Source organism: Triticum urartu, chromosome 7A (genome assembly GCF_056163025.1).
Source record: "Triticum urartu cultivar PI428250 chromosome 7A, HENAU_Tu73, whole genome shotgun sequence".
Lineage (NCBI taxonomy): Eukaryota > Viridiplantae > Streptophyta > Magnoliopsida > Poales > Poaceae > Triticum > Triticum urartu.
This window is the reverse complement of record NC_141879.1, coordinates 55720462-55747972: the sequence shown is the minus strand read 5'-3', so window position 1 is coordinate 55747972 and position 27511 is coordinate 55720462. Positions and strand designations below refer to the sequence as shown.

At 47.8% G+C, this 27511-nt stretch overlaps 3 protein-coding genes across 3 annotated transcripts; 1 reads left to right on the top strand and 2 right to left on the bottom strand.

Annotated features, from left to right (window-relative positions):
- Positions 1–7064: 7064 nt before the first annotated feature.
- Positions 7065–8290, bottom strand: LOC147957684 (uncharacterized). Its single transcript, XM_087531818.1, has 2 exons — positions 7886–8290; positions 7065–7664 (listed from the first exon to the last, which is right to left on the bottom strand). Exons 1-2 carry the CDS (start codon positions 8288–8290, stop codon positions 7065–7067), a joined length of 1005 nt encoding a protein of 334 aa, XP_087387944.1.
- Positions 8291–14364: 6074 nt separating this feature from the next.
- On the top strand, positions 14365–17475 carry LOC125520339 (enolase 1). The gene is made up of 16 exons (XM_048685233.2): positions 14365–14532; positions 14653–14716; positions 14791–14855; positions 14961–15095; positions 15185–15265; positions 15351–15452; positions 15560–15640; positions 15729–15803; positions 15916–15978; positions 16066–16146; positions 16287–16481; positions 16569–16619; positions 16708–16796; positions 16885–16936; positions 17047–17103; positions 17192–17475. The coding sequence occupies exons 1-16, from the start codon at positions 14455–14457 to the stop codon at positions 17270–17272; spliced, it is 1350 nt and encodes a 449-aa protein (XP_048541190.2). The 5' UTR covers positions 14365–14454; the 3' UTR covers positions 17273–17475.
- Positions 17476–17636: 161 nt separating this feature from the next.
- Positions 17637–20934, bottom strand: LOC125520340 (Cornichon family protein). Its single transcript, XM_048685234.2, has 4 exons — positions 20664–20934; positions 19136–19317; positions 18163–18285; positions 17637–18067 (listed from the first exon to the last, which is right to left on the bottom strand). The coding sequence occupies exons 1-4, from the start codon at positions 20727–20729 to the stop codon at positions 18034–18036; spliced, it is 405 nt and encodes a 134-aa protein (XP_048541191.1). The 5' UTR covers positions 20730–20934; the 3' UTR covers positions 17637–18033.
- Between the last annotated feature and the right edge of the window lie 6577 nt (positions 20935–27511).

Below are 27511 nucleotides of genomic sequence, written 5' to 3'. Positions count from 1 at the left end.
CCCGTCGGCACGCCGGCAGGAAGCCTCCAGCCGCCCCTCACCAGTCCTCCACGCGCCACCGGTTGCCACGCCGGGGGGGATCTGGACAGGACGCCAGATCCGCAGCTTCCAACGCCCATCTCCAGACATAGACTATACCGAGGGGAAGAGAACCATGCCGACCATGGATCTGGCCGCCGCCGCACAGGCAAGGGACGCCGCCCTACTTGCTGCTCGCGGATCCATCACCGGCGTCGCCCATGTCGCCTCCGGGTGATCCCGCAGCCCCCGCCGTGTCCGGCCCTCCACGCGCAGGATGAGGCACCGCAGCACCGCCGCCAGACCTGCCCACACGCAGGACAAGGTACTAAGTCTTTTAGTATGGAAAAGATGATTCCATGTAATGAGTTACATCTAATTGTTTCGTAACCAATGTTTAGTGTTCTAACATCTTACTTTGGTTTTGGTATTTTTGTATAGGTTGAGTTTAGTTGTGATCTGGCCAATTTTATATTTTTTTGTGATACAATTTCTTGCACGCTATCATTTTGTACATCAAACATTAGGTCCATCATCCACTAGAGCATGTTAGCGCAATTTCGCTTGCTTGATGGTAAATGCAATTTGGCTTGATCTCCTCTGCAATCACCCATGTTGACTTGTATTTAATCAATGCTTGATTTCTTGTGCATTATGGCCCCTTCGGCCACGCCAAGAGGCGAGTCGTTGAGATGACACCTCTCCTAATTGGGTGATTTTTTGGTTGCGTCTAGGAATGCTAGCGTCCCGTGTCCTAGTTTCGTCCCGGGCCCCCAAAATCTTAGGACCGGGCTTGTGTACAAATATTTTTCGCGTCTTCGTGCATACATACATGGATCAAAGAGCGTTCATAAGTGTGTAGGGAGTAGGGCTATGCTAGTAATATCATGCACAAGCTCAAAAAATTATGCATGTGCGCATACGTGCACGCCTCTTTGGTTGATGTACTAGTCTTCATGATTCATGACTAGGTGACCAGATGAAGAGCGGTCCAGAGAATCATCCGAAAAAATTGGCAGGGCCAGCTATAGACGAGTTCGACTGCACAATGAAAGGTATGTTATGACAGGTAGTCCTACACCTAATGAGGTTGCTTCGGGTGGTGGTGGCCAAACCTTGATCCAGATGCAGAAACAAAAACAGAGCCGAGAAGACGAGGGTGTGTGTTTAATTGTAGTGCAATCAAACACACTCGTATAACTGATCGACAACGAATTAACGAGTAGTATTTCGTCTCAATGTGCTGGAAATAAACATCATCACGGGGGAAAACGACATCAATCGATCACATCAAACGTACGTGTGGATCCTATACAACATTACAGCACCGACTGAATTTGAGAAATCAAATCGATGTTATTCATAAAGTGAATAGTTAAATCAGCCAAAAAGCCACGACGGTATTGTCGATCTAGATACGTACAGAGATATTACAAGTACACGGGAAAATCAGCCGGTAAGATCAATCATGGTTGATCATCAACTAGTTAATTTCCTGCTGAATCCTATATCGAGGAGAAAATCCGATCTGTTGATCACGCCAGAACCACATGCACGGTGGAGCGGTGCAGCCCGAGATCGCGGAACGAGGCCGAGCCGGCGCGCACCTCGTCGGATGCACCGCCGGCGAGCTTCACGAGCCGGAACGGCCTGCGCCCCGCGCCGCCTTCCCCGAGCAGCACCGAGCGGCAGTACCGGAACAGCGCCGCGACGGGGCGCCCGGCGCCGAAGCTCCTGCACGTGACGCGGCCGTCCGGGAACCGCACGCGCAGGACGCACGCCTCCTCCCCCTTGGCCGGCTCGCGGTCTTCTTCTTCCGTCTTCATCGTCGTCGTAGCATGGGAGGGCACGGTCGCCGGCGCATTGGGTGGCGGGGCGGCGAGGCCGACCGAGGCGGCGGCGAAGGCGGCGACGAGCTCCTCCATGTTGAGCACCATCTTCATCTCCGGGCTGGTGGACGTCGACGTCGAAGCTGTGGCAGCAGGGCGCGGCGCGGGGAGGCTGTTGTTGCTGCTGCCGCCGCCGGACATGGTGAGGGAGGCGGAGAAGGCGGCGACGAGATCCTCCATCTTGGGCATCGTCTCAAGGCTGGTCTCCATCGCCATCGATCGCTGCTGAGTTATGCAATAGGTTACGTCGGTGCACACGTGCTGCCGGCCCTTTTGTAGACTCTGTATAGGGGGAGTCCGAGACGGGGTTCGACTTGGGGAGAAGCCTACATGCACACGGTCTCTTTTTTCCGTGGCTAGGGAGGCGTACGCGTACGTGTCACCATGGATCGTGTGAGTCGGAGCTCCACTCGGAGACGGACTTTCTTTCGCGTTCATTACTTCTTCCTCAAGCAACGATCCGACCCAGCCCTTGTGCAACCGTCAGCCTGCCCCGGCCATTCAGCTTGCCTGCATCCCCTGCGGCTAGCTGACGGGGGCAGGCCACATGCCGCCGCCCCGCCCTTTCCTTGACATCTTCCCATCGTGGTATTTGTCGCCGCTCCCATACAGAAGCCGGCCTGACCTTGTCTTAATTTCACGAAGTGTATACTAAAGACCCTACCTTGTTAGCTAATGATGTGCTGGAACTAATTGTTCCGAAGATTACAGATGCTATGAATGAAAGGCTGAATGCACCCTTCTCCGCGGAGGAAATTTCAGATGCATTGTTTCAAATAGGACCTCTAAAAGCTCCAGGCCCGGATGGTTTTCCATCAAGATTTTATCAGAGGAATTGGTCCTGTTTAAAAGTGGAGATTGTTGACGTTGTCAAGTTATTTTTTGTGACAGGATTTATGCCAAGTGGGGTGAATGATACAGCTATTGTTTTGATCCCAAAAATAGCTCATCCGATATCTTTGAAGGATTTCAGGCCTATATCTTTGTGTAATGTAATTTATAAAATATTCTTGAAGTGTATGGTGAATCGTTTGCGGCCGCTACTTATGGATTTAATTTCAGAAAATCAAAGTGCATTCATTCCCGGACGGCTTATTTTTGATAATTCTATCATCGCCTTCGAATGTATTCATCATATTCAGCAAGGGAATAGTGGAGGTAATTCCTTTTGTGCATATAAGTTGGATTTATCTAAAGCTTATGATCGTGTTGACTGGGATTTCTTGGAGGGAGCTCTTATTAAGTGGGGTTTCTCTAATCTCTGGATCTCGCGGGTAATGGAGTGTGTTCGCTCTGTCAAGTATTCAGTAAAGTTTAATGGAAGATTACTTCAACAATTTTCTCCTACCCGGGGTCTCCGTCAAGGTGATCCTTTATCACCGTTCTTATTTCTCTTTGTTGTTGATGCTCTATCTGCTTTATTACATGATGTTGTACAAGAGAAGGGTTTACAAGCTATTAAGATTTGTCGAAGAGCTCCTCCTATTTCTCATCTTTTGTTTGCGGATGATTCACTATTATTTTTCCGTGCGGAGCCGGATCAAGCGGCAATTGTCAAAGATGTTTTGAGCACTTATGCTACAGCTACGGGTCAACTTATTAACCCATCCAAGTGTTCCATCTTATTTAATGATGATTGTCCTGATACGGTTTCTGTGGAGATCAAAAGGTTTCTTGGTGTGACTCAGGAAGTTTTTGATGCAAAATATCTGGGTCTTCCTATACCAGACGGGCGAATGCATAAAGGGAGGTTCGAATTCTTACAATCACGTATGAGCAAGAGACTTGTGGATTGGAGTGAAAGATACTCATCTTCGGCGAGTAAAGAAGTTTTGATCAAACCTGTAGCCCAGGCCATCCCCACCTATGTAATGAGTGTTTTCAAACTTCCTTTCTCGGTATGTGATGATTTGTCCAAGTTGATGAGACATTATTGGTGGGGCGTGCAAAATGGTAAGAAAAAAGATGGCTTGGGATAAATTGGTTCTACCTAAATCCAAAGGAGGGATGTGGTTCAGGGATATGAGGGCGTTTAATCAAGATTTGCTTGCTAAACAAGCCTGGCGACTCCTTGTTGCACCTGAATCGCTTTGTGCAAGACTACTATGGGCTAAATATTATCCAAATGGGAATCTACTGGATAGTTTTTCCGAGTAACTCGTCAGCAGTTTGGAAGGGTATCGAACATGGATTGAACTTGGTGAAAAAAGGTATGATCTGGCGAGTCGGCAATGGTAATCTTATTCGAACTTGGCGAGATCCATGGATTCCTAGGGGTATGCCTTTTACGCCTATTTCCCCTAAAAGAATTTGTCGTCTAAATAAAGTTGCTGATTTTCTGGATGCTAATGGTGAATGGAAGGTAAATTTATTGGAACAATTTTTCTGTCATGTTGATGTTGAAGCTATTTTGAAAATTCGTATGTCGCCAAGACAGCGGGAAGATTTTATTGCTTGGCCTTTTGAGAAGTCGGAATCTTTCACAGTTAGGAGCGCCTATCATTTAGCTATGGGTGAGCACATGGACCGTTTCTCGCAAGGAGCAAGCAGCACATGTCCTGGTGGTGAACGTGGTATGTGGAATATTGTATGGCGTGCCTTGGTTCCTCCTAAGATGAAAGTTTTTGCATGGAGGGTAATTACTGGTACACTAGCAACTAACTTAGAGAGGAATCGACGTCATATTGGTATAAGGGCAACATGCGGAATGTGTGGGCGAGAAGATGAATCGTCATTTCATGCTTTACTAGTCTTCCCCAATGCGGCAAGCTTATGGGACGCAATGAAGGACCGTTGGCCATTGCCAAACAGGTATGATATTGCATGTACGGGTGATGAATGGTTTCTTCACTTGCTTGCTGGTCAGCAGAGCAATGTCCGGGATATGATCATTATGGTGCTCTGGAGGGTTTGGCATTTACGTAATGAAGTCATGCATGCCAAATCTATTCCACCGATGGAGGTGTCTTGTGATTATCTATGCAGCTATCTTAGCTCTTTGCTACAATTAGGTAGTATGGGTGTGGAAGAGGTGATCAAAGGTAAAGCTCCAATCTTGATGGAACCAGTGATTGAAAAAACTCGGTCATCATCGTCATGCCTTCCTTGGCCGGCTCCTCCGCCGGGCTGGGTAGCTCTCTCTGTTGATGGTTCTTATTGTGCGAAAGACGGAGCTGCAGGATCAGGTATGGTTTTACGTGATGACAAGGGTGGTGTTATTTTTGCGGCTTACCGACGCATTTATCACTGTAATGAGGCGCTGGAAGCGGAGTTACATGCGATTATGGAAGGAGTGAGTCTCGCAATTCAACGGTCGAATCGACCAGTTCAGCTACAATCTGATTGTTTGGCAGCTTTGTCAGCACTATCTAATGATTCACTGGATAGATCAGCATATGGTCATCTTTTGGCAAAAATCAAAGGTTTAGTGGAGAATAGGGTGTTTGTTCGTGTTAAAGTTTCTCGTGATCAAAACAAAGTTGCACATTGCTTAGCAAATTATGGTAGATCTGGGGATAGCACTGCGTGCTGGCTTAACCAATCCCTTCCTTTTATTTCTGAACTTGTTGCTAAGGATTGTAATTCTGTGAGTTTGGAATAAAACACCCTATTTCCATCGCAAAAAAAATGACAGTCGGGGAGTCTTCGTGCATGGCCCCTAAGGACCAGCGCCCTGGAGCTGCAGTTGTCATTGTTGAATCCTTGAATCGATTTGAAGAACCTCACACCAAATATCGCCATTGCGTACATACGTACGATGAGCCCTAACCTTGCCGCCCCGAGGAGCTGGCAGGAATCAACGTTGAAGCTCTGTCTAATCTGTCCCAATGGGCGAATTTTATGAGGATTAGAGCCTGGAAGACTGACTCAAAGAAGAAACGCCGCCCCTGGGAGAATTAAAACCCTATATATCTACTAGTTAGATCCGATGCACCAGAATTCCCCTCCCCGCCACCGGCCGCTAGAGCGACGGGCGAATAGAAGGCGAATCCACGGGCTTGCCGGTGAAGATCGATGGGAGGAAGGTTTTCCCTAGCTAGTCGCCTTCTAGAAGGAAAAGAAAAGCTCTCGTTGCCTGTAGGACGTGCTAACAATGAATTGAACGTCTTGCCTCCTACTACATGTGGGAATTGCTCCATGAATCTTCTCTTGGTGGATGCTTATCGTGTAACTGTTTGGGATTTTTCCTTTAAATTAAGTACAGATGGCCCTGAATATCCATTTTTGAGCCCAGGCTCATCTGCCCAATCAAGAAATGATTCACAAAAAATACAAAACAAATTTAAAAAATCAAATTATTTTTTGCATGGTAGATAATTTGGTACATGAGGTACACTTCAAATTTAAGATTATATGGACATATGAGTAGCTCTCAGCAAAAAAAACAAATTGGGTCATAACAATACATGAACAGTAAAAAATTACAGATCCCAAATTTGTCTTTTATGCCGAGAGCTAATCAGATGTCCAAATGGTCTGAAATTTGAAGCACACCTCACGCATCAAGTTATGTACCATGCAAAACAAATTGAATTTGTTTGAATTTTTCTAGTGTTTGTTTAAAAAAATCTTCACCGCGGGTGCAGATGAGTCGCTGCTCTCTAGTTGGTTCCTCCTAGTTTACACATTTTTGTCCTACTAGATCTGAAATAACTTGAAGTGACAATTTGAACCATGAACTGTGAAATATTTATCTCCGTTGATTGATTCCCTTGTCAAGCATATGCTCATTTGGTTGGTGTCAGTCTTGGTGACACGAATTCGATATTTGGTGACGCGAATTCAATATTTGGGTGTAGTTTTAGCTGTTGACCCAAAGGATAACATGCTGATGGGAGGCCTGCATCAAAACTAGAGGGGCTTGGCTTGAATTATTTCGGACGTGTTTAGATCAATATTTTGTTTTTAGTTGATGGTGGTCAACTACAGTATAGCACTTTTCTTTTTGAACCTACGGTTTGCAAGAAACAAATGTTCTCACCATTGTAATAGTAGTAGAAAATTGGCATGTCCCCAGTACATAAAAGATCCCACTTTTTTAATAAGAAAACAGCATAAGTGAGTCATAGCATAAACAGTTATATAGCATAAGTCCAACAGATCCAATATCCACCCACAACGTTAACTTACAACACAACATTTCCCTCCAGAGGGCAATTACTCGTATGAGATACACACTTTAACTACACCATGGTCGAAGTTGCAAATGGATTTTTCATACTGGTCGCGGTCGAAGGTAAGATCACCTTGGAAGGAGAAGGTATGACCATCAGGATCATGCTCAGGATTAGTTGAGACGCGGAGGCTCAACTTGATTATCAAGAGCGGATCTAAGTATATCGGAACAGCTGCCCAAGACCGTAACAGTGGAAGCTTGCCGCCAACAACCTCTGCTTTGTTCCCTTCTTCACAATAAAAGAGCATGGCATTCTTGTCGTCGTAGAATTGATGGTGTGCAGTGATTTCGCCGTAGACATAATAGATGGTGCCACCCGTGCTAGAGCCAGCACCAGCTATGAAATCAAAGTTGACGAACACCCTTGCTTGTATAGCACAGTAGAGCGGCACAAAAGTCACATCTATTTTGCGGCCACAAGCTGTCAGGATGGTGCGGGTTATAACTTTGTTGCACGCGTACGGGTTTACTCTGAAGACCAGGTACCCATCATCAATTCCATTATCTCCATCTGGGATTTTAATTTTAATTTGAAAGGCATCCTCAATGGCCTTGCCTTGTGCACGGAGTAACAAATTTCCCTGTGTATATATTGTCAACCGGATAAAACACGATTGAAAGGAGATACATAAAACAAGTACTCCCTCAGTCCCTAATTAACCGACTCAGATTTGTCTAGATACAGATGTACCTAGACAATAAAACGTGCCTAGATACATCCATATCTAGACAAATCCGAATCAGTTAATTTAGGACCGAAGGAGTAATAAAAAATATTAGTACATGAATGCATAGACAATACCTGAGAATCCACATCATGTTGTTGACCTTTCGGAGAGGAGTAGTAGTAGGCAGAATGATCGTTGAAGGCAGCGAAGGTGCCCGTAAAGGGAAAGCGAGGACGCACAGACAACAGCTCCACCAGGTCCCGGGAAAAATAGTAAGCCGCGCCCACATTAGGGCTATCTCCACCATAGTAAATTGCGAGACTCGGCGGAGGCCAATCTGAATCAACTTCTTCGTCGTCGGAGTCTTCATAGTTTCTGCGTTCATTATCGTCGGTGTCTTGGAGGTAATACTCAGCCTGTAGGTTGATGTAATAATCATAGTAATCGGCGTCAACAGATTCTTTTTGTTCGGTTCGCTCCTCAGCAGTATTGACAGTTTCTCTTTCCGCCCCCCTTGCACTTTCCCGTCCTCTTCCCATTCCTCTATTACAGAAAAGTCGTCGAACAGCGTAATGAATAACACTAAGGGGCTCAGAGATGCAAGCCTGTTTCAGTAGAGGATCGAGAATTGTAGATAATTAAGAAATAAAAATATAATACTCCCTGTCCGTAATTAGTTGTCTTCGATTTGTCGTCTAGATACATCCGTATCTAGACAAATCTGAGACAATTAATTCAGGACGAAGGCAGTAGTAATCAATAAACAGTCATGCTTCCATCGAGCTACATCGATGCGTTGAAAAACTATTTTGTCTAGCTACCAGGTTCATAATCAAAAGGACGGATACAGATGTCGCAATACCTGCAGATCACACAAGATGGTCCAAGAAGATGCTCTTTCGGGCCTCCCTCCGGCGGCAACCGTCTGCAGCATACTTCTCACGGAGTTGGCTAGGTTGTCGGCGGCTCTTGGCAGGTTATCAAACCCTAGATTGACCTTACAGTGCTGGCCGTCCTGATCCGTCCTGATCAACAATTTTAGTAGAAGCAACTAGTAATTATCAACAAGATTCGATCAATATACGTACTCGCCCCCCCCCCCTCCCAACGATCAACAATTTTAGTAGAAGCAACTAGTAATTATCAACAAGATTCGATCAATATACGTACTCGGCCCCCTCTATACTCGAATCCTAGCTCCGCCACTGCAAGCAGCAGCATCACCAGTACAAAAAATGATAAAAAAATTCTAACATACACAACACCATCGACAGTACAAAAAAAGTTGTTCATATACTAATACCATGCATCCATCCATCCAGCAAACAAGCTAATAGCAAACAGCAGAATCATGGTTGGTTCGAACACAGAGATGAAAGTGGCAACATACTAATAACATCCATCCATTCACAGTAAGCAGCAAGAATTCATCCATCCATACTTCCATAGTAAGAAGCAGCATACATCCATCCATCCATTCACAGTAAGCAGCACAAATTTCTTACACGCATCAAACAACATGCATCACACAGAGGAGAGACGAAAAGAGAGGAGGTAATGCTCGCTTGTGAACTGCTCGAAGCAGTCCACCGGTGATGGACGGGGGGTTGGCGTCGGCAGAGGGCCCAGGTGGGCGGCTTCGGCAGAGGGGCCAGAAGGGCGCGGGCGGCACAGAGGAAAAGGAGGAAGAGAGGCCGCGGCAGGAAGGCGACGACGGGGCCGTCGAGGCGGTTCCGGCGGCGGCGGCGCGGTTGCCTCCCGCAACCCTAGCGCTGGATGTGGAACGAGCGCCGACAGAACGACGAGTCGTGCGAGGCGTGGAGATGCCAGTGGCATTTAGGCCGTAATTACCTGCTCCGATTTTTTTTTTTAAGTGAACTAGTAGGGTCTTCATTCAAACTCAACAATGTTCAGAATACAAATAACGTCTGGTAATAACCCTAGTCACAGATGGCGACCAACTGGGAGCGAAACTGCGGCCTTAACTAAAGAATGAGCTTCATAGTTACATTCTCTATGCTCAAACAAGAAAGAGACATCTAAGAATTCACTTCGCCTGTGCTTGATTTCAGCTAGTACAGTTTGCATAAGCTGACGCTGCTCCTCTGTTGATGTTCGTCACGACCTCAAGGCAGTCCGACACTATTACTAACCGGTGGATATTCAGATCCTTAGCTAGAGCCAGTGCTTCATTACAAGCATGCGCCTCCAGAGATGCTGCAACAATGAGGCCATCAAACACAACAGCCGAGGCTCCCAAGAAACAACCGGGGCTGTCTCTACATATTACTGCTGCTGCACCACGATCCCCATGGCGAGAAAGACCACCATCCACATGAAATTTCGCCATTGTTCCTGCTGGAGGAAACCATTTGCAAGCACGTTGAGCTGGTCGGGCATTGAGAGCATTAGGTTGTCGAGCACTAGCGATCCCAAGGTCTTCAAGATATATGTTGATGAAGAACCAAGTTGTCACTGGACTTTGGAATCGATTGTCATGTTTGACTCTCCTCCTGGCCCACCAATGGCTCATAGTATCCAAACTCCTTTGAAAAATCCAACTCTTCCTCTTCCCCCCATGCAGCGTCATCCTTGCAAACCGGTCTGCAAGTACCGTCTCGGGCCCAACATAGTATCCAAACTCATATTCATCCGCCTTAGGTCGGTCCAGGCGAGCAGGATTTGTCTCGTAGGCCGCTGCCTCTCCGTTTGTCTCCTCAATCACGTCCTCCTTGTCATCCAGCACCGCAGGATCAACCTGCTCTGCCCCTACTTCCGTCGCCTCCCCACCTGCCGCCTCGCTCGTCCCATCCTTCGCCATCGGTACCAACAGCCATGGTTCAGCCATCCAAGAGATACCATGCATCGAATCTGGGTAGATCTCCCGTGCGCCCGGAGGGATCATGCAGCCGGCATGAGTTGACGTAGACTCTAGCGTGATCAGTAGAGGAGATAGTTGAACCTAGCGAACCCTAGGGGAAAACCGCCTCAGGACGGGAACTGGCTGGACCCTCCTCCTCCAATAGGGGTAGCTCTTTTCGTTTCCCGTCCAGTCTGCCTAGGGCCATCACTCTGGAATACCAAGGCATCTTTCTTACTCCACTGCCCGTGAGACAGGTGCTCTAGCCCGGTGGTGAGGGTTGGCAGTGGCCACCCCACCCGCCCGAGTTTGATCCCCGGCGGTGACGAATTTTCGGGTGTCTCATTGTGCTACACTGTAGCGTCATTGTTCATTGTTCATGATAAATAGTGTAATAAATTTCGCAAGTGCCTCACGACGTCTACGAGCCACAGGTGAGGACAACATGCCCCTTGTTCCTGGTCTCACTAGACGTATTAGAGATATAGGTTGTAGGTCTAGTTTAGGTGCATAGTCGAGGCGTGAGTTGTGGTGTGTGTGCGCGCGCGCGCATCCGAATAGATGCTACATCCTGTATACTCAGTTGAGGCTAAAAAAGAGAGGTTGAGACGGTAACCTCGCCACGAAACATGGTGCACGATACAGTTCCAGAGGGACTCGGCGTCGGAGTTGCGGCATCGTCCAAATCCAGTTAGTCAAATTGAGACCACATGTACGATGCCTGTGAGCATCAAGCGCCATAAAAGCGACCAGAAAAAACCCCAAAGAATGTGCTCCCGGCAATCAAACTCGCAGAAGACTTGATGTTCCTTACCACTTGAGCTCCCGAGTTTAAGCGATTTTTAGGTAGAGCAAACATCTATGAATTAAATGCAGTGGTAGATAAAAAATCCGAAATTTTCAACCATTTTTTGAAAACTTAGTGAACACTTTTTTAAAAAAGGAAAAATGTTTGGAATGGCGAACAAAATTTCAAAACATGAACAATTTTAATATATATTAAAAAAAACTTAATATACCCCGACCATTTTTAAATACAAACTAATCTTTTTTGTGATATACGCTGAACAATTTTAAGATACACGATGAAAATTTTTGTGATACAAGCTGAACAATATTTAAATACACATTGAACAATTTTTTATATATGCTGAATTTAAAAAAACACACACAAATGAACCTGTTTCTTAATATAGGGCGAACATTTCCTTAAATATACAATGAAGATTTTTGTATATAAACACACAATGAACTTGTATAATACACGAAAAAAGAAAAAAGAAGTAAAATGGAAAAACGTGAAAGAAAAGAAACGGAAAGAAATAAGACAGAAACAAAAACAGAAAAGAAACCGAAAAGAGAAGGAAAACAGCGCGACCATGGGCCAAAATAACCCAGAAGAGGCCCATGTCGGAGAATATGGGCAGTTTGCTCTTGTACAAATCCTTCCACCGCCAAATAGCTCCAGCCCATTCTTCTTTTTTTCTCGTTTTGAATGTCCAGCCCATTTCTGTTCTTATCATCGCCGTCATCACCTAACCATCCTCATGCCGGAGGAGAAGCAGGTTAAAGATTATTCTTTTTTTTAGGGAAAGCCATCATGGCTAGCTTTACTTAAATTTGAATAGGAAATACATCACCCATCAGTTTGAAAATAAGACAGCCGGGAGGCTCATCCGTCCAACTATAGGTAATTTTATTACAATAAGTGTAATCAGCTAGCACATGTGCCGCTTCATTGCAAGAACGATAGCAATGTTTAAATACGACCTTCCCAATAAGAGATCCAATGTCCACACATTCTGCGAAGATTGTTGCACTTGCATCCCACCATCTTGTCTGTCTTGTACAAGAATCAATGACTATCAAGGAATTTGATTCTGCTTCCACACGAGGGATACCTAGAGAACTTGCTAAGGCCAGTCCATCGCGCATTGCCGGAGCTTCAACATTTACCATGTACGGTGCATAGGAGATATATTTGCATTGCACAGCTAAAAAGTTACCTCTTGCATCTCGAAGCACTGCCGCAGTTGCACCAACACCTTCATTAAAAAAAAGTGATGGATTGTTCTGAACGTCAGCGTAAATCAGAGTATAATCCACCAAGCAAAAGGATAAAAAATGCGCATGACCATGAAGGTGAAGTGACACGTCATCATAGTGGAACGTAACCTAATATCTCTATGAATAAATCAGTACAAAAGCACAGACAGCTTCTTGCATCGTTGAACTAATAGTGTAGTGTCTGCACAATAATTGCAAAGACAGGCGTAGTCGAACTCGATACCGCCCTCTTATATATTTGCAAGGAAGTCGAATCCATTATTGCTGAGAAATAATGATAGTTAAGCTTGGACCTGAGGAGTCAGCCTGAGGATGATGACAGCTTCGCGTAACAGAGCATGCTGCAAGAAGTATATTTGGTAATAGAAAACGAAATGCAGCGCTGCGATGGACAGAACAACGAACCTATATATATATGAACACATGCAGATTGCTATAATTATATATGCTAGCCAGCCAATAATATAGCTTTGTTTTGTTTGCAAGCACTTACAAATTGAAGCCAGCCAGTATTTTCTAAATTAAGGCAGAGACCTCCGATCCCTATTGCATCGTTGAAACCAGTGGTGTTGTATAATTTCATAGGCAGGCAATAGTCATATTCGCTGTCGCCCTCAGCTAGCCCCTCGTATTTGCTAGGGTTTAAGTGGGAGTTATAATTAAGTATAGCTGCAAAACCTGTCCAGAGAATGGAAGTTCTTTTTTTTTTTGCGGAAATCAGAGGAAGGAAGTTGACACGAGCTAAACATGCAGATTATAATTACTAGAATTCCAAAACTGTTGGCTAGCCAACAGTAGCTGGCCAGCAGGTTTGACAAACGGACTGAAGTCGGCATCTATTATATTCGTGCATGCTCGTTGATTGAATTTTCGTTCGTTCTGTATATAGCTCCTTTAGCCAGGAGAGATGAACGGGAAACAAATTTTCGACGGCAGTAGAAAATAGAGGAAGTCGTAGTCAGCCGATGCATGTCTGTCCGGACCAAGGGTCGATATTCCGGCCCTGCGATGAGAGGAGCGGTTGATTATTACTACTCGTACGTACTTCGTCGACAGAGTTGCACTCCTCATTGGCTAACCGCGGCAGACGAGTCGAAGTTTCCATTGGCCTCGCTTCGATTAGCTTCCAAGAGGAGTGATCTGCCTAACCTAACCACAGTGGCCCCACCTCGCTGAAATGTCCACGCATCTGAAGACGACATTTTCTTCCATCCTTCTGCGCCGCGTCGGGAAAACAAATTGAAGTCAAAATGGGTTCACCTGAGCAGATTAACTTTCACGCTGTTTTTATTACTCCTTCCATGCATCCACTTTTGTAAGACGTAAATGTCTAAAACGTCTTACAAAAGTGACCTCGCCATTTTCGGGGCTGCTACTTTTCCGTCAGGCACTCTTGCAAAGTAGCAGCAGAATTACCTGTCAAACTAAAGTGGTAGCAGAATCATCATCATAGACTTGTTGAGCACGAAAGAAAAGAATCCCGGCGTGCATGCCAAACCTGCCGGGAAAGAAAAAATAACCGCGGGCTTGGGAATCAAGCAGACATGCCTAACTTAATTCCCAAGTCCATTGTACATTGCCCCCTCCTCCAAGCAAAGCAAACCCCGGCAAGGCACGTGTACGGACCACGGCTGGCAAGCGGGCCCCACGCCGCCCCTCCGCCCGCGCCTACAAGTAGCCAGGCCAGACCGCCTGCCTCAAGCTGCAACTGCATACATACAGCCAGGAACCAACGAGCAAACACGTACGCCAATTCAAGGTTTTGAGATAGCATCCATGGCGGCGGCGACGACGACGATCCAGTCGGTGAAGGCGCGGCAGATCTTCGACAGCCGCGGCAACCCCACCGTCGAGGTACCCCAGCCCGATGACCGCATCGACCGCTGGATCGATGAGGGAGCACTGCCGCTATTTGCTCTGTTCTGAACACGTTCCTTCCCCTGTCTCTCTGAATTTGATCTGGGTTTCGTTCAGGTGGACATTGGGCTCAGCGACGGGAGCTTCGCCAGGGGCGCCGTGCCCAGCGGCGCCTCCACCGGTACGCTCTGTTCAACCTTCTCCAGGGTGTTGTGACATTGTTCACTTTCCTCAACGTTGGCTTTTATCAATCAGGGATCTACGAGGCCCTGGAGCTGAGGGATGGAGGCTCTGATTACCTCGGCAAAGGTGTTCTCAAGGTCGGTACTTCACCAGCTACCAATCCTTCCAATCTAGTAGCTATTCCAGCCAATTATCGCATACTGAAGCGACGCTGATTGGACCGTGACATCTCTGAATTTCAGGCGGTGAACAATGTAAACGCCATCATCGGGCCGGCGCTGATCGGGAAGGATCCGACCGAGCAGACTGACATCGACAACTTCATGGTCCAGCAGCTCGACGGGACCTCCAACGAGTGGGGCTGGTGCAAACAAAAGGTACATATCATCATCGGTTTACTTCCCCCCACCTTGGCTATTTCCACTGTTCATACTGACAATTTCCTTTCTTTGGACGCGACGAAAAGCTCGGGGCAAACGCGATCCTCGCGGTGTCGCTCGCCGTGTGCAAGGCCGGTGCCATGGTCAAGAAGATCCCTCTTTACCAGGTCTGCAAAAGCTCAACTACCTACACAGGTCATCGGTTGAATTGCTACAGGATTTTGTACTGAAGTTAGTATCGTTTGCTTGCAGCACATTGCAAATCTTGCCGGGAACAAGACCCTCGTGCTGCCCGTGCCTGCTTTCAATGTGATCAACGGAGGCTCTCACGCAGGAAACAAGCTTGCCATGCAGGTAAGGATACTGCTTGCAGTTGCAGGTCATGAATGAATGAAGTTTTCACAACATGTTTCAGATAAATACGATGATTCTCATATAATTGTTGTATGTTGTATATACAGGAGTTCATGATCCTCCCAACTGGTGCCTCCTCGTTCAAGGAGGCCATGAAGATGGGAGTTGAGGTGTACCACCACCTCAAGGTGAACACAGCATCTAACCCTTTTGATGATGTCTCTGAACTTCAGAAAATATGCAGTTGGAATGAATGCTGACACATTTTGTATGCAGAGCATAATCAAGAAGAAGTATGGTCAGGATGCCACAAACGTTGGGGATGAAGGTGGCTTTGCGCCTAACATTCAGGTAAAGCCCATACGTTTCCCTGCTGCAAGTATAACAAGTTGTCTCAACTTATGTCGAATACGATGAATCCAAGTGCCGACAAACTTTTTTTTTATGTCAAATAATTATTCAGGAAAACAAGGAGGGCCTGGAACTGCTGAAGGCAGCTATAGCTAAGGCTGGCTACACTGGAAAGGTAAAAAAAATCTCTTTGCTTAGGTCATGGTTCAGCCATTTGATTTATTTATTGTTGCATAACATTAAATTTATCTACGTGTGGCAGGTTGTCATTGGAATGGATGTTGCTGCTTCTGAATTCTACAGTGAGAAGGACCAGACCTACGACCTTAATTTCAAGGAGGATGTAAGATTTCCAACTTGCTCCCCTGTTCTCATAATGCTCAACTGCCCTTTGTGCAACTGTAGATACCTATAAGTTTGTTCAAGTAAAAATCAGAGCAGGCTTAGCATATTGTCTTAACATCATATGACTGAACTGAACAGAACAACGATGGTTCCCACAAAATCTCAGGCGACAGCCTGAAAGATCTGTACAAGTCCTTCGTCTCGGAGTACCCCATCGTGTCGATCGAAGACCCGTTCGATCAGGATGACTGGACCACATACGCCAAGATGACCGGCGAGGTTGGGCAGCAGGTGCAGATTGTCGGAGACGACCTTCTTGTCACTAACCCCACGGTAAGCTACATATTATCAGTATATCACTGGGTTTACCAGAGAAAAATATTTCTACGAGCTTGACCGATGCCTGTTTGGATTCTGCAGAGGGTTGCCAAGGCGATCAGTGAGAAGACCTGCAATGCCCTTCTCCTGAAGGTAGCACCATCAATCTCTGCCTGAATCTGCTGATTCTTTTTTCCAAGGAATAATAATGCTAATAATACCAGTTGTTTATGGTAAACAGGTGAACCAGATAGGCTCGGTGACAGAGAGCATCGAGGCCGTCAGCATGTCCAAGCGCGCCGGGTGGGGAGTGATGGCGAGCCACAGGAGGTAATAAGCACTGCAAATTTGGAATGCTTTTCAATTTGCATTTGCCATATGATCTGTTTGCACTGAACATTCTTTCTGTCATTTGCAGTGGTGAGACAGAGGACACCTTCATCGCCGACCTCTCGGTCGGCCTGGCCACGGTACAGCACCGCCTTCGGCTGGACCAGAGCTTGAAATCCTTTCACTTTTTAGTGCATGAATTCATGGTTCAGTGGTGATGGTCATATCTTTCTCCACTTGCTTGTTGCAGGGCCAGATCAAGACTGGAGCTCCCTGCAGGTCTGAGCGTCTGGCCAAATACAACCAGGTATATACAGTGGCGAGCGACACCATAGTCATCTTTCCACATGCTGCATGTTCTGTGTTCTGAGGCTTCTTGCTTGTGCTCGCTGCAGCTTCTGAGGATCGAGGAGGAGCTCGGCGACGCGGCGGTGTACGCCGGAGCAAACTTCAGGGCGCCGGTGGAGCCCTACTGAAAAGGAGCCTGCTTGCTGCATAGGTCTGAAGGGAGATGGTCCACGAGTTCTTATGGTGCTGCTAGTTATACTATTATTACTGCTGTATTTTGATCCAAGCGTTCTCTACCCGAGAGCTAATAGTTGTGATTACTCGTACGCTTTTGCTGTTGGCCGATTAGTGGTGTGTTTCTGTTCATCTGAAATAAAACAGTTTATGCTCTTCTGACGAGTTTCGATAATTATTTATCAATAAACTGAAACAAACTGCATCCATAAATGAAAAACTATACCGCTTGGTACTTATCAATCAACTGAAACATGAACCGACAGTGCCTACTCTGCTTGCATACCCATCAATCAACAATACATATCGACCACGACATCAACATAATCAACCGCATTATAAAGGTGCAAGGCAACACAAGACATGAAAATGTCAGTTCCAACAAAACCATGCACAGTTGGGTGCAGCAATTCCTTTGCCCCATATGAACGGATGCACGATCAAATAAATACGGAATGGCTCCTAACTTACATGTTATGTTACACGCACAGCAGGAGATTTCGCACTAGGCGCGAGCAACAAGAAGCACCCTGGACACGTAGTCTTCGCCCTTCTGCTTGCATCGTTTCTCTAGACACCCTAAAGTTATCCAAAAGGCTTTCATATGAATAATAACGGCATCGGAGTAGGTGTTCAGCAGGCCACGAGGACACCGTCGTAATACCTAACTAATGGCTGCAGGACCAGGTTGAGCTATCACAGTGTTTCTCTCATTCTACTCGTGCTCCTCCAGTACACTCCAAATCATCCTGCAGACAAGCACAGAAACAAGAGGCAATTATGTTCCTTCTTTGCTGGTTGCACACTTGCAGTGATTATAGCAAATGATGTCTGTTATGTTTACCAGAACAAGGACAAGAATAGGAGGACGATAAGAGCAGCTATCTTAAAAAGACGGCGCTTCTTCTCCCGTGAAAGATGGTTAAATATCTCTGTCACATCTACAAGATGCTGCCGCCGCTGGTACCTGCAAAGACAAAAGGTTACACTTATACGCAACATATAAGACCAAGAATGGCACATGCAAAAACTTGCAGTGAGAACCTCCTAACCAAGTAGAGCTAATCATGAGTTCAAAAATGGATATAGTAAGGTTATATGTGACACCATGTGTTGTGGTAAAAAAGATATTCAGGTAGCACAAACAGTAAGTGCGCGAATTGACAGCAGGTCAGTGTCCTGAAGTCCCAAAGTCAATATATGGAGACAAAAGCAGAATTTTAAAGGTGCAACTCCTATTCTTAGCATCTCTGCAGAGCATGTATGGCCAATTTTAGGTTAGGTATAATTTACAGCTGTATATGCCTAGCAGCTTGTGATTCCAACCAGTGACGCCATATTTGCAAGCCCATTAAATAAATCTACCTTTCAGAGATTTTCACACCAACTTACATGACAATATTGTAGCACAGTACTTAGGTGCATCCAAATATCGTAGGAAAATAAAATAATTTCCAAGAACTTAGATCATGAAAACACCTTCAGAACATTATGTGTAAAGTACAAAGACTGGAGCAGGAGAAGACTTGGGTCCTTATCTCTAAATATTTCTATCAAAACTAACAGTCTAACAGAACATAAAAATAGATGTATCAGTCTTCAGCACCCATTTCCCCACTTTCTTCTGGTTCTCAATTCTCATGTACAATAAGAAATGAAGCATATTACTATTTCGAACTTTCAGTTAATCTGTTAAACTATGCATGGTACGTTATGTAGCAGCTAATGTTCAATAAACAATATACTGACCACAGCTTAGAGTAACCATATCAGTCGTTTAAAAAATGTAAGGCAAACAGAAGACAAGAGTCACTTACAATGTATAGTTATAGTACACCATTGGGGCAGAAAGCAAGAACATCGCCCAATGCCCAGATAAGAGGAATAATGCACTTAGAAGTGCTTGCACTATAAATTCTGGCATAACCACTTTATTGATTCGAGAGGATGAATCAAACGGGTTGATATAATCGAACTCCAGATCTGCCAAGCACATCAACTGTAAAAGAAACATAAACCGTCAGGAATAAGAATAACTTTCTGGCTAATCTTACTTATGGATGTTGTTGATTAACATTAAACATGAGTAACGAGCCATGCAGATTCCACCTAAAGCAATATGAGCAAGGATGAACGATCCACTTCACATGAAACAAAAACAGTCAGATTCTACGTTTAATGAGGAACATTAGGAAATACTAAATGCCAAAGCAATTCGGCAATCAAAATCAATGGAAATACTCCTTCCGTATCAAAATATAAGACGTTTTTGCAATATAATTTGAACTGCAAAAACATCTTATATTTTGATACAGAGGTAGTATATATCAATGACTTTCCCTCTGTCCTACAAGAAAATCAAAACTAGTTTGCTGAAATGTTCATCTCCCATGAATGGCGCATCTAAGCACTGAGGAAGTTGCAGCTAGAACCAACAATACAGTAGCAAAAGCTAGATAATGGAAGACAGAAAATGGAGTTGGGAAAAGTATACAGTAACAAAAGAAAGAAGAGTTGGGCAAAGGTAATACTCTGTTTATTCATTCCAGAGGATGAATCAAAGTAGTACAAAAGCTAAGATACTTCACCCAATTAAGGGCAAAGATCAGAAACCATTACCCGAGACTTAAACACGGGATGTTTGACATCAAGCAAGCTGCAAAGATATTCTAAGTTTATAACCATCCACTAGCTGATTCTGATCTCTAGAGGTATCATGATAGACCAACAAGTAGCAGGACAGAGGGTGGAACTCGTATAGCCCTACCAAACTGGGACAAGAGCATTGATTGCACATTTGGTGAACAAACAGCACCACAACAAAACCTTCAGTACGACCTTACAAAAAGAGATTCATTTACTGAACATACTGTGTGCTAAGTACCTAACAGAGCACCTAATGCGTCTACCAACAAAACAAATGAAATCGATTTTAAGCACTGAAACTGATTTTCAGAGCTGCAAGACTAAAAACGACGGTTGCCGGGCGTTAATTCTGGGTTACTACAGGCTAACGCAGGACGAACATGTGGAGATCTGGACGCAGAAACCGCGCACGAACCAGCGCCAGCAGCAGAAGACGCAGCGGCACCCAATCCCCTGGCGCTCCTCCGCCAGCCAGAAGCTCCAAATCCGCAATCCGCGCCTCCCCAAACCCCGGATCGCCGGAGAATTCGGCTCGGAGAAGGCACAAATCCGCCGCCCTCCCCTTCCCAAAATCTCGCCAAAATCGCCAGGGGGTTAACAGACGCCAGGGCGGAGATCGCGTCGGGCCCAGGGGCTCCGTACAGCCCGAGGCAGCTGCGAGCGGAGACGAGACGGGGCGGGGCGGGGGGTCTCTCTCACCTGGAAGATGACGAGCACGATGAGCGCGACGACGAGGAAGAAGGCGGCGAGCCAGACGAAGACCATCTCGCCTGCCCTGGCCGCGCTCCGTCTGGTCGGGGGTCGGGGGCGGGGCCGTCGCGCGGCCGCCGGCGGGGTGAGCTGCGACGCGGGGGGGATGGGGGGGAGAGTGGGGGAGATCGCTGAGAGACCCGATGCGCGTGGCTTGCGAGCTGGGTCGGGAAAGCGAGGCCGAAACTTACTGCAAACGGTGGAAAGGGGCGAGATGAGATGGGACTGAGCTGAGCTCACGCCGTGCGTGCGTGCGCCGAGAAGAACATTTTCACCGCAGGGAATCCGCGTCGCTTCCTCTCGAGGGCAGATCTCGCTCTTTTGAGTGAAAGCGTGTCTCGCCGGTTTTACACCTGGATTTACTTTCCAAGACTACCAAGGGCATCTCCAACCGCGCCCCTAACAAGACCCCCAGGCCATTTTTTTGGCGCCGGCGTTGAAAAAACGGCCCAGTCGCGCCCCCAGAACGCCGAAAATCGCCGGTTCGGATCTTTTTTCCGCCCGACGATCACAGGCCGAACCCGATGATGAAGCTATGTGCCTAGGGTAGGGGGCACGGACCTGTTCAAAGGAGCCCTACCCTAGGACATCCCTAGGAGAAGTCGCCTTTCAATCGACTTCAAGGTATCCCACTCGACGGATTCAACACACTCGATCAAGAAGCTATCACTCGACCATGAAGGCAACCACTCGACCGCCAGGAGGCCTGTAGTCACTCCGCAGGCAAACGGTTAGCTGTTAAGTAGTCTTTATGGTCATTATAGCACTTTATTAGGGGCGTTACCAGTAACGCCCGACCTTAAATGTACCTTAAACCCTGCATTACTGAGGGCAGGAGGGGGCCGGCGAACTCTATATAAGCCACCCCCCTCCTCAGTATGAAGGGTTCGCACCCCCTGTTATTCACACGCCATTAATCCAATCGACCGCCTCCGGGCACCGAGATGTAGGGCTGTTACTTCCTCCGCGAAGGGCCTGAACTCGTACATCTTGGTGTGTTTACAACTTCCCAATAGCTGAGATCTAGCCTCTCCATACATACCCCCCTACATCACTGTCAGAGTTAGAACCACGACAATTGGCGCCCACCGTGGGGCCGGAATCTTAGCGCCTAATTGGAGAAGTTGCAATTTTTTCGATCCCTTTGATCATGGTTTCGTGCGGAGTTTTGGTGGAGGGCCGCGAGATCCGTCTCGGCGCACTCACGTTCATCGCCGACGACTCCGCCTGGCTCCAGGAGGCACCACTCGACATCGACGCGCTCCCCGTCCGCGGCGCGACGCATTTTCGCGCATGCGTTCGTGGCATCCTTCTGCGACAGTCGTCGACCCAGTATCGGTCGGCCCCCGTATCGTCCCCTCGCTCGGTCTCCCACCGGCGTAAGCGCTCCGGTCGGTCGAGACTTCAGAGGTGGGTGAGCCATGCCGTGGCTCGCCAGTCGGCCACCCCGCAAGTCGCGGCGATCGAGCCCGACGAATCCCTCTGCGGCCTGTTCGACCTGTCAACTGGCTCCGCGGAGACCGCATCCGAGTGCGACAGTAGCGACCTAGCGGCTGAGGTTCTGGCGGTCGATGGGACGCACAGTCCTCCTGGTTTCCCTTGCGCTGGTGGAGGCACGGGTGGGGGCGACCCGTCGCATCCCCACGATGAGTATCTCCCCGAACCTCTCACATCATCGCAGCGAGAGGAGCTCCGCCGTCGGAATATGGACGTGCTCCACACTCCTATTGTCGGAGAAACCCCCGAGCCCTGGGCCTTGGAGGACGCGCGCTTGGCTAACCTGGCAGAGCGCACTCGACTGGAGAATCTCCAGCGGACACTCGACGAGCAAGCGCGTCGGCGGGCTCCCGAGTCCAGTCGACGTCAGCCAGCTCCCGAGTCCAGTCGGCGTCAGCTCTTCCCGCCGCCACAGGTATACCGAACCCCAGTTCAGAATTTGGCCGCTGCGGCCCGTATAGCAGAATCAATTCAGCCCTCCCAGTCGGAGGCGGGCAAGGGCTTGTTGCAGATCAGAGCGCTGCTCCGGGCGGCGGGAAACCAGAATTCTGCTGTCTCTCAGTTGCGGAACAGGATCCACAGTCGATCCGTCGCGACGGATACAGTCGAGTCGGCTCACAGTCCGAGATCGCCCCCGAGGCGTGAGGGACGTGGTGACCGGCATGATCAGTACAGGAGGAATGAGCAGTATGATCACCGATTCGACCATGATCCATGATGATCGACGTCGAGTGCCAACCCCTCCCCCGAGGAGTGGGTCATATGCGCCTCGACGGCAAGATGACAGACGCCCTCATAGTGTGGGGCAGAGGGTTCCACTCGACCCCAGAGACCCGAGTTTTGATGCGAGATCCATCCTCGTTCAAGGTCTGGTTGACAGGAACAGAGCTCATCGAGAGGACCACAACAGAGATGCGCCTGCCAGCAGCAGAGCACGTGCTTCAGGGCCAGAGTGTTTCAGTCGAGCCATAAGAGCCGCAGTGATTCCTCCCAATTTCAGGCTGGCGACTGGAATCAGCAAGTTCACCGGCGAATCTAAGCCTGACACTTGGCTCGAAGATTACCGAGTGGCTGTCCAGATTGGCGGTGGCAATGATGAGGTGGCCATGAAGCATTTGCCTCTCATGTTAGAGGGCTCAGCCAGAGCGTGGCTAAATCAGTTGGTGCCCAGCAGTATTTACACCTGGGGGGACCTCTCCCGAGTGTTTATCACAACCTTTGAAGGAACATGCAAGCGACCCGCTGGCCTTACAGAGTTGCGGTCTTGCGTGCAGAAGCCGAATGAAACTCTGAGGGAATACATCCAGAGGTGGATCACACTGCATCACTCAGTGGAGAATGTGCCAGACCATCAAGCAGTTTGTGCCTTCAAGGAGGGCGTTAAATACAGAGAGTTGAATCTGAAGTTCGGTCGAACTGGAGAGATGTCTCTGAATCGGATGATGGAGATTGCCACCAAGTACGCTAACGGTGAAGACGAGGACCGACTCCGGAGCGGCAAGCACAAGGCAGTCGCCCAAGAAACCGGAGGAAACTCAAGTCGGAAACAGAAGCGGAAGGCCGAGCCAGCCGCTCCTGGGGAGGCCCTGGCCGTAGCCCAAGGAAACTTCAAGGGAAAACCCAAGGGCACCTGGAAGCCCAAGAAAGTCAAGGATCAGGATGGAAACGATGTTTTGGATCTACCATGTCACATCCACACCAAGAAAGATGAAGAGGGTAATTTTATTTACCCAAAGCATACCACTCGACAGTGTCGGCTCCTGATCCAGCAGTTTCAGAGCAAACAGTCCAAGGATAAGGAAAAAGAGTCGGACAGAGTCGGGGACAAGGAAGACAGTGACGATGGATACCCCCAAATCAATTCCACCCTGATGATTTTTGCTGATGTCGAGAGCAAAAGTCGACTGAAAGTCATTAACCGTGAGGTGAACATGGTTGCTCCGGCGACACCCAGTTATCTGAAATGGTCGCAGACTGCCATCACCTTTGACCAGTCCGATCACCCTATGCACATTGCCACCCCTGGGAGGCAAGCTTTGGTGGTCGACCCAGTCGTCGAAGGCACTCGACTGACCAAAATCCTGATGGATGGTGGCAGCGGCTTGAACATACTATATGCTGAAACATTGAAAGGGATGGGCATTCCGATGTCCAGACTCAGTACCAATAACATGAGCTTCCACGGAGTTATTCCTGGGAAGAAGGCCGTGTCACTCGGACAGATTGCTCTCGATGTGGTTTTCGGCGATTCAAAGAATTACCGCAAGGAAAAGTTGACATTCGAGGTTGTTGACTTCCAAAGTGCCTATCATGCCATTCTGGGCAGGCCAGCTTACGCACGCTTCATGGCTCGGCCATGTTACGTGTAACTCAAACTGAAGATGCCTGGCCCCAAAGGCGTGATCACCGTTACCGGCAATAGGAAGAAAGCTGAGGAGTGTTTTCAAAAAGGATCGAAGATTGCTGACGCTCAGATGGCAGTTGTTGAGCCGCAAGAGTATCAGAAGACTGTTGATCCGAATGAATTGCTAAGAGCCAAGAAGCCTGCTTCAGAATCTGCTTTTCAGTCGGCCGGTGAAACTAAGACAGCTCACATTCACCCGACCGACCCCGACGCTGCTCCGACTCACATCTCGACGACGCTCGGCTCCAAATAGGAAGAAGCGCTCATCCAGTTCCTCCGTGAGAACTGGGACGTCTTCGCATGGAAGCCTTCTGACATGCCTGGAGTTCCCAGGGGGCTGGCTGAGCACCGTCTACGAGTCGACCCGAAGTTCAAGCCCGTGAAAGAACATCTACGACGGTCCGCGTCCAGAAGAGGAAAGCTATTGGCGAGGAGGTGGCTCGGCTCTTAGCAGCGGAGTTCATCCGAGAGATTTACCATTCCGAGTGGCTCGCCAATGTTGTCATGGTCCCCAAGAAGGACAAGTCACTTCGCATGTGCATTGATTTCAAACATATCAATCGGGCCTGCCCGAAAGATCATTTCCCCCTCCCTCGCATCGACCAAATAGTCGACTCGACTGCGGGATGCGAGAGATTGTCTTTTCTAGATGTCTATTCCGGGTACCATCAGATCCGTCTGTATGGACCCGACGAGATCAAAACAGCTTTCATCACTCCATTCGGATGCTTCTGTTACGTCACCATGCCGTTCGGCCTCAAGAACGCCGGAGCCACGTTCATGAGAATGATTCAGAAGTGTCTACTCACTCAAATCAGTCGGAATGTGGAGGCATACATGGATGATATTGTGGTCAAGTCACGGAAAGGTTCCGACCTGCGGGCTGACCTTGCTGAAACCTTTGGCAACCTCAGGAGGTATGATATCAAGCTCAACCCATCAAAGTGCACGTTCGGAGTTCCAGGTGGAAAGTTACTCGGTTTTCTCGTTTTCGAACAGGGGATCGATGCCAATCCTGAAAATGTTGGCACCATACTCCGGATGAAGCGTCCTGTACGCGTGCACGATGTCCAAAAGCTTACAGGCTGCTTGGCCGCTCTAAGTCGATTCATTTCTCGTCTCGGTGAAAAGGCGTTGCCTCTTTACCGACTGATGAAGAAGTCTGACAAGTTCGAGTGGACTCCAGAAGCTGACACAGCATTTGCAGAGCTCAAAGCTCTGCTCACCACCCAGCCGGTGCTCGCTGCCCCAATCAGCAAAGAGCCTCTGCTGCTTTACATTGCAGCCACAGGACAAGTTGTCAGTACAGTACTCACGGTCGAGCGGGAAGAAGAAGGAAAGGCCTTCAGAGTTCAGCGCCCAGTCTATTATCTGTCTGAAGTTTTGACCCCTTCAAAACAAAGATACCCTCACTACCAGAAGCTTGTATATGGGATTTACATGACCACGAAGAAGGTTGCACATTACTTCTCTTACCACTCCATTACATTCGTCAGCGACGCCCCATTGTCAGAGATTCTGCATAACAGAGATGCAACTGGTCGAGTGGCCAAGTGGGCGATTGAACTCCTTCCCTTAGATATCAAGTTTGAAGCAAAGAAGGCTATCAAGTCCCAAGCAATTGCAGATTTCGTCGCCGAGTGGATTGAACAGCAACTTCCGACTCAAGTTCACTCGGAGCACTGGACCATGTTCTTCGATGGATCTAAGATGCTGAATGGTTCCGGTGCTGGGGTAGTTCTAGTCTCCCCCCGAGGAGATAAGCTCAGATATGTTCTCCAGATTCACTTCGATTCCTCCAATAATGAAGCAGAGTATGAAGCACTTTTGTATGGGTTGCGCATGGCCATTTCACTCAGCGTTCGTCGCCTCATGGTCTATGGCGACTCAGATTTGGTGGTTAATCAGGTGATGAAAGAGTGGGACGTCAGAAGTCCGGCTATGACTGGTTATTGCAACGCAGTGAGAAATCTAGAAAAGAAATTCGAGGGGTTAGAGCTTCATCACATCCCCCGACTGAAAAATCAAGCAGCTGATGATCTGGCGAAGATAGGCTCCAAGAGAGAAGCCATTCCCAGCAATGTGTTTTTGGAGCACATCCGCTCGCCGTCAGTCCAGGAGGATCCCTTCACAGAAGAAGCCCCACAACCGAAAAGTGCCACAGATCCGACTGAAGTCGAAGTTCCTGCTGTGGTCGACCTAATCATGGAATTCTTGGCAATCACTCCCGACTGGACGATACCGTACATCGCGTATATCCTAAGGAAAGAGCTCCTAGAGGACGAGGAAGAGGCTCGACAGATCGTCCGCCGATCCAAGGCCTTCACAGTCATAAAGGGGCAGTTGTATAGAGAAAGCGCGACTGGAATCGGTCAGAAGTGCATAACACCAGAAGAAGGTCAGGTAATCCTTGACGATATCCACTCGGGGACCTGTGGTCACCATGCGTCCTCTCGGGCCATTGTGGCTAAAGCATACCGAGCGGGATTTTACTGGCCTAGAGCAAACGAGATGGCAAAAGAGATAGTCGACAAGTGTGGAGGGTGCCAGTTCTACTCCAACATGTCACACAAGCCCGCGTCAGCCCTGAAGACCATTCCACTCGTCTGGCCCTTTGCTGTTTGGGGACTAGACATGGTTGGTCCACTGAAAACAGGCAGAAGTGGATTCACTCATGTGCTTGTGGCAGTCGACAAGTTTACCAAATGGATTGAAGCTAAGCCTATCAAGAATCTTGATGCTTGCACTGCTATCAGTTTCGTCAGAGGGCTAACATTCAGATATGGAGTCCCGCATAGCATCATCACTGACAATGGGTCAAACTTCGATTCGGACAAGTTCAGAGCTTTTTGCGCCTCTCAAGGCACTCGAGTCGACTACGCATCGGTCGCCCATC

Bases quoted from the DNA above. Each gene is read 5' to 3' on its own strand.
- LOC147957684 (XM_087531818.1), bottom strand. From the start codon at position 8,290: ATGGGAAGAGGACGGGAAAGTGCAAGGGGGGCGGAAAGAGAAACTGTC. The intron at 7,665-7,885 runs GTATTGTCTATG...ATATATACACAG, and splicing joins AACATGATGTGGATTCTCAG to GGAAATTTGTTACTCCGTGC.
- LOC125520339 (XM_048685233.2), top strand. From the start codon at position 14,455: ATGGCGGCGGCGACGACGACGATCCAGTCGGTGAAGGCGCGGCAGATC. The intron at 15,979-16,065 runs GTAAAAAAAATC...TACGTGTGGCAG, and splicing joins AGGCTGGCTACACTGGAAAG to GTTGTCATTGGAATGGATGT. The intron at 16,482-16,568 runs GTAAGCTACATA...TGGATTCTGCAG, and splicing joins TTCTTGTCACTAACCCCACG to AGGGTTGCCAAGGCGATCAG.
- LOC125520340 (XM_048685234.2), bottom strand. From the start codon at position 20,729: ATGGTCTTCGTCTGGCTCGCCGCCTTCTTCCTCGTCGTCGCGCTCATC. The intron at 19,318-20,663 runs GTGAGAGAGACC...TTTCTTTTACAG, and splicing joins TCGTGCTCGTCATCTTCCAG to TTGATGTGCTTGGCAGATCT. The intron at 18,068-18,162 runs GTAAACATAACA...GCTTGTCTGCAG, and splicing joins CTATTCTTGTCCTTGTTCTG to GATGATTTGGAGTGTACTGG.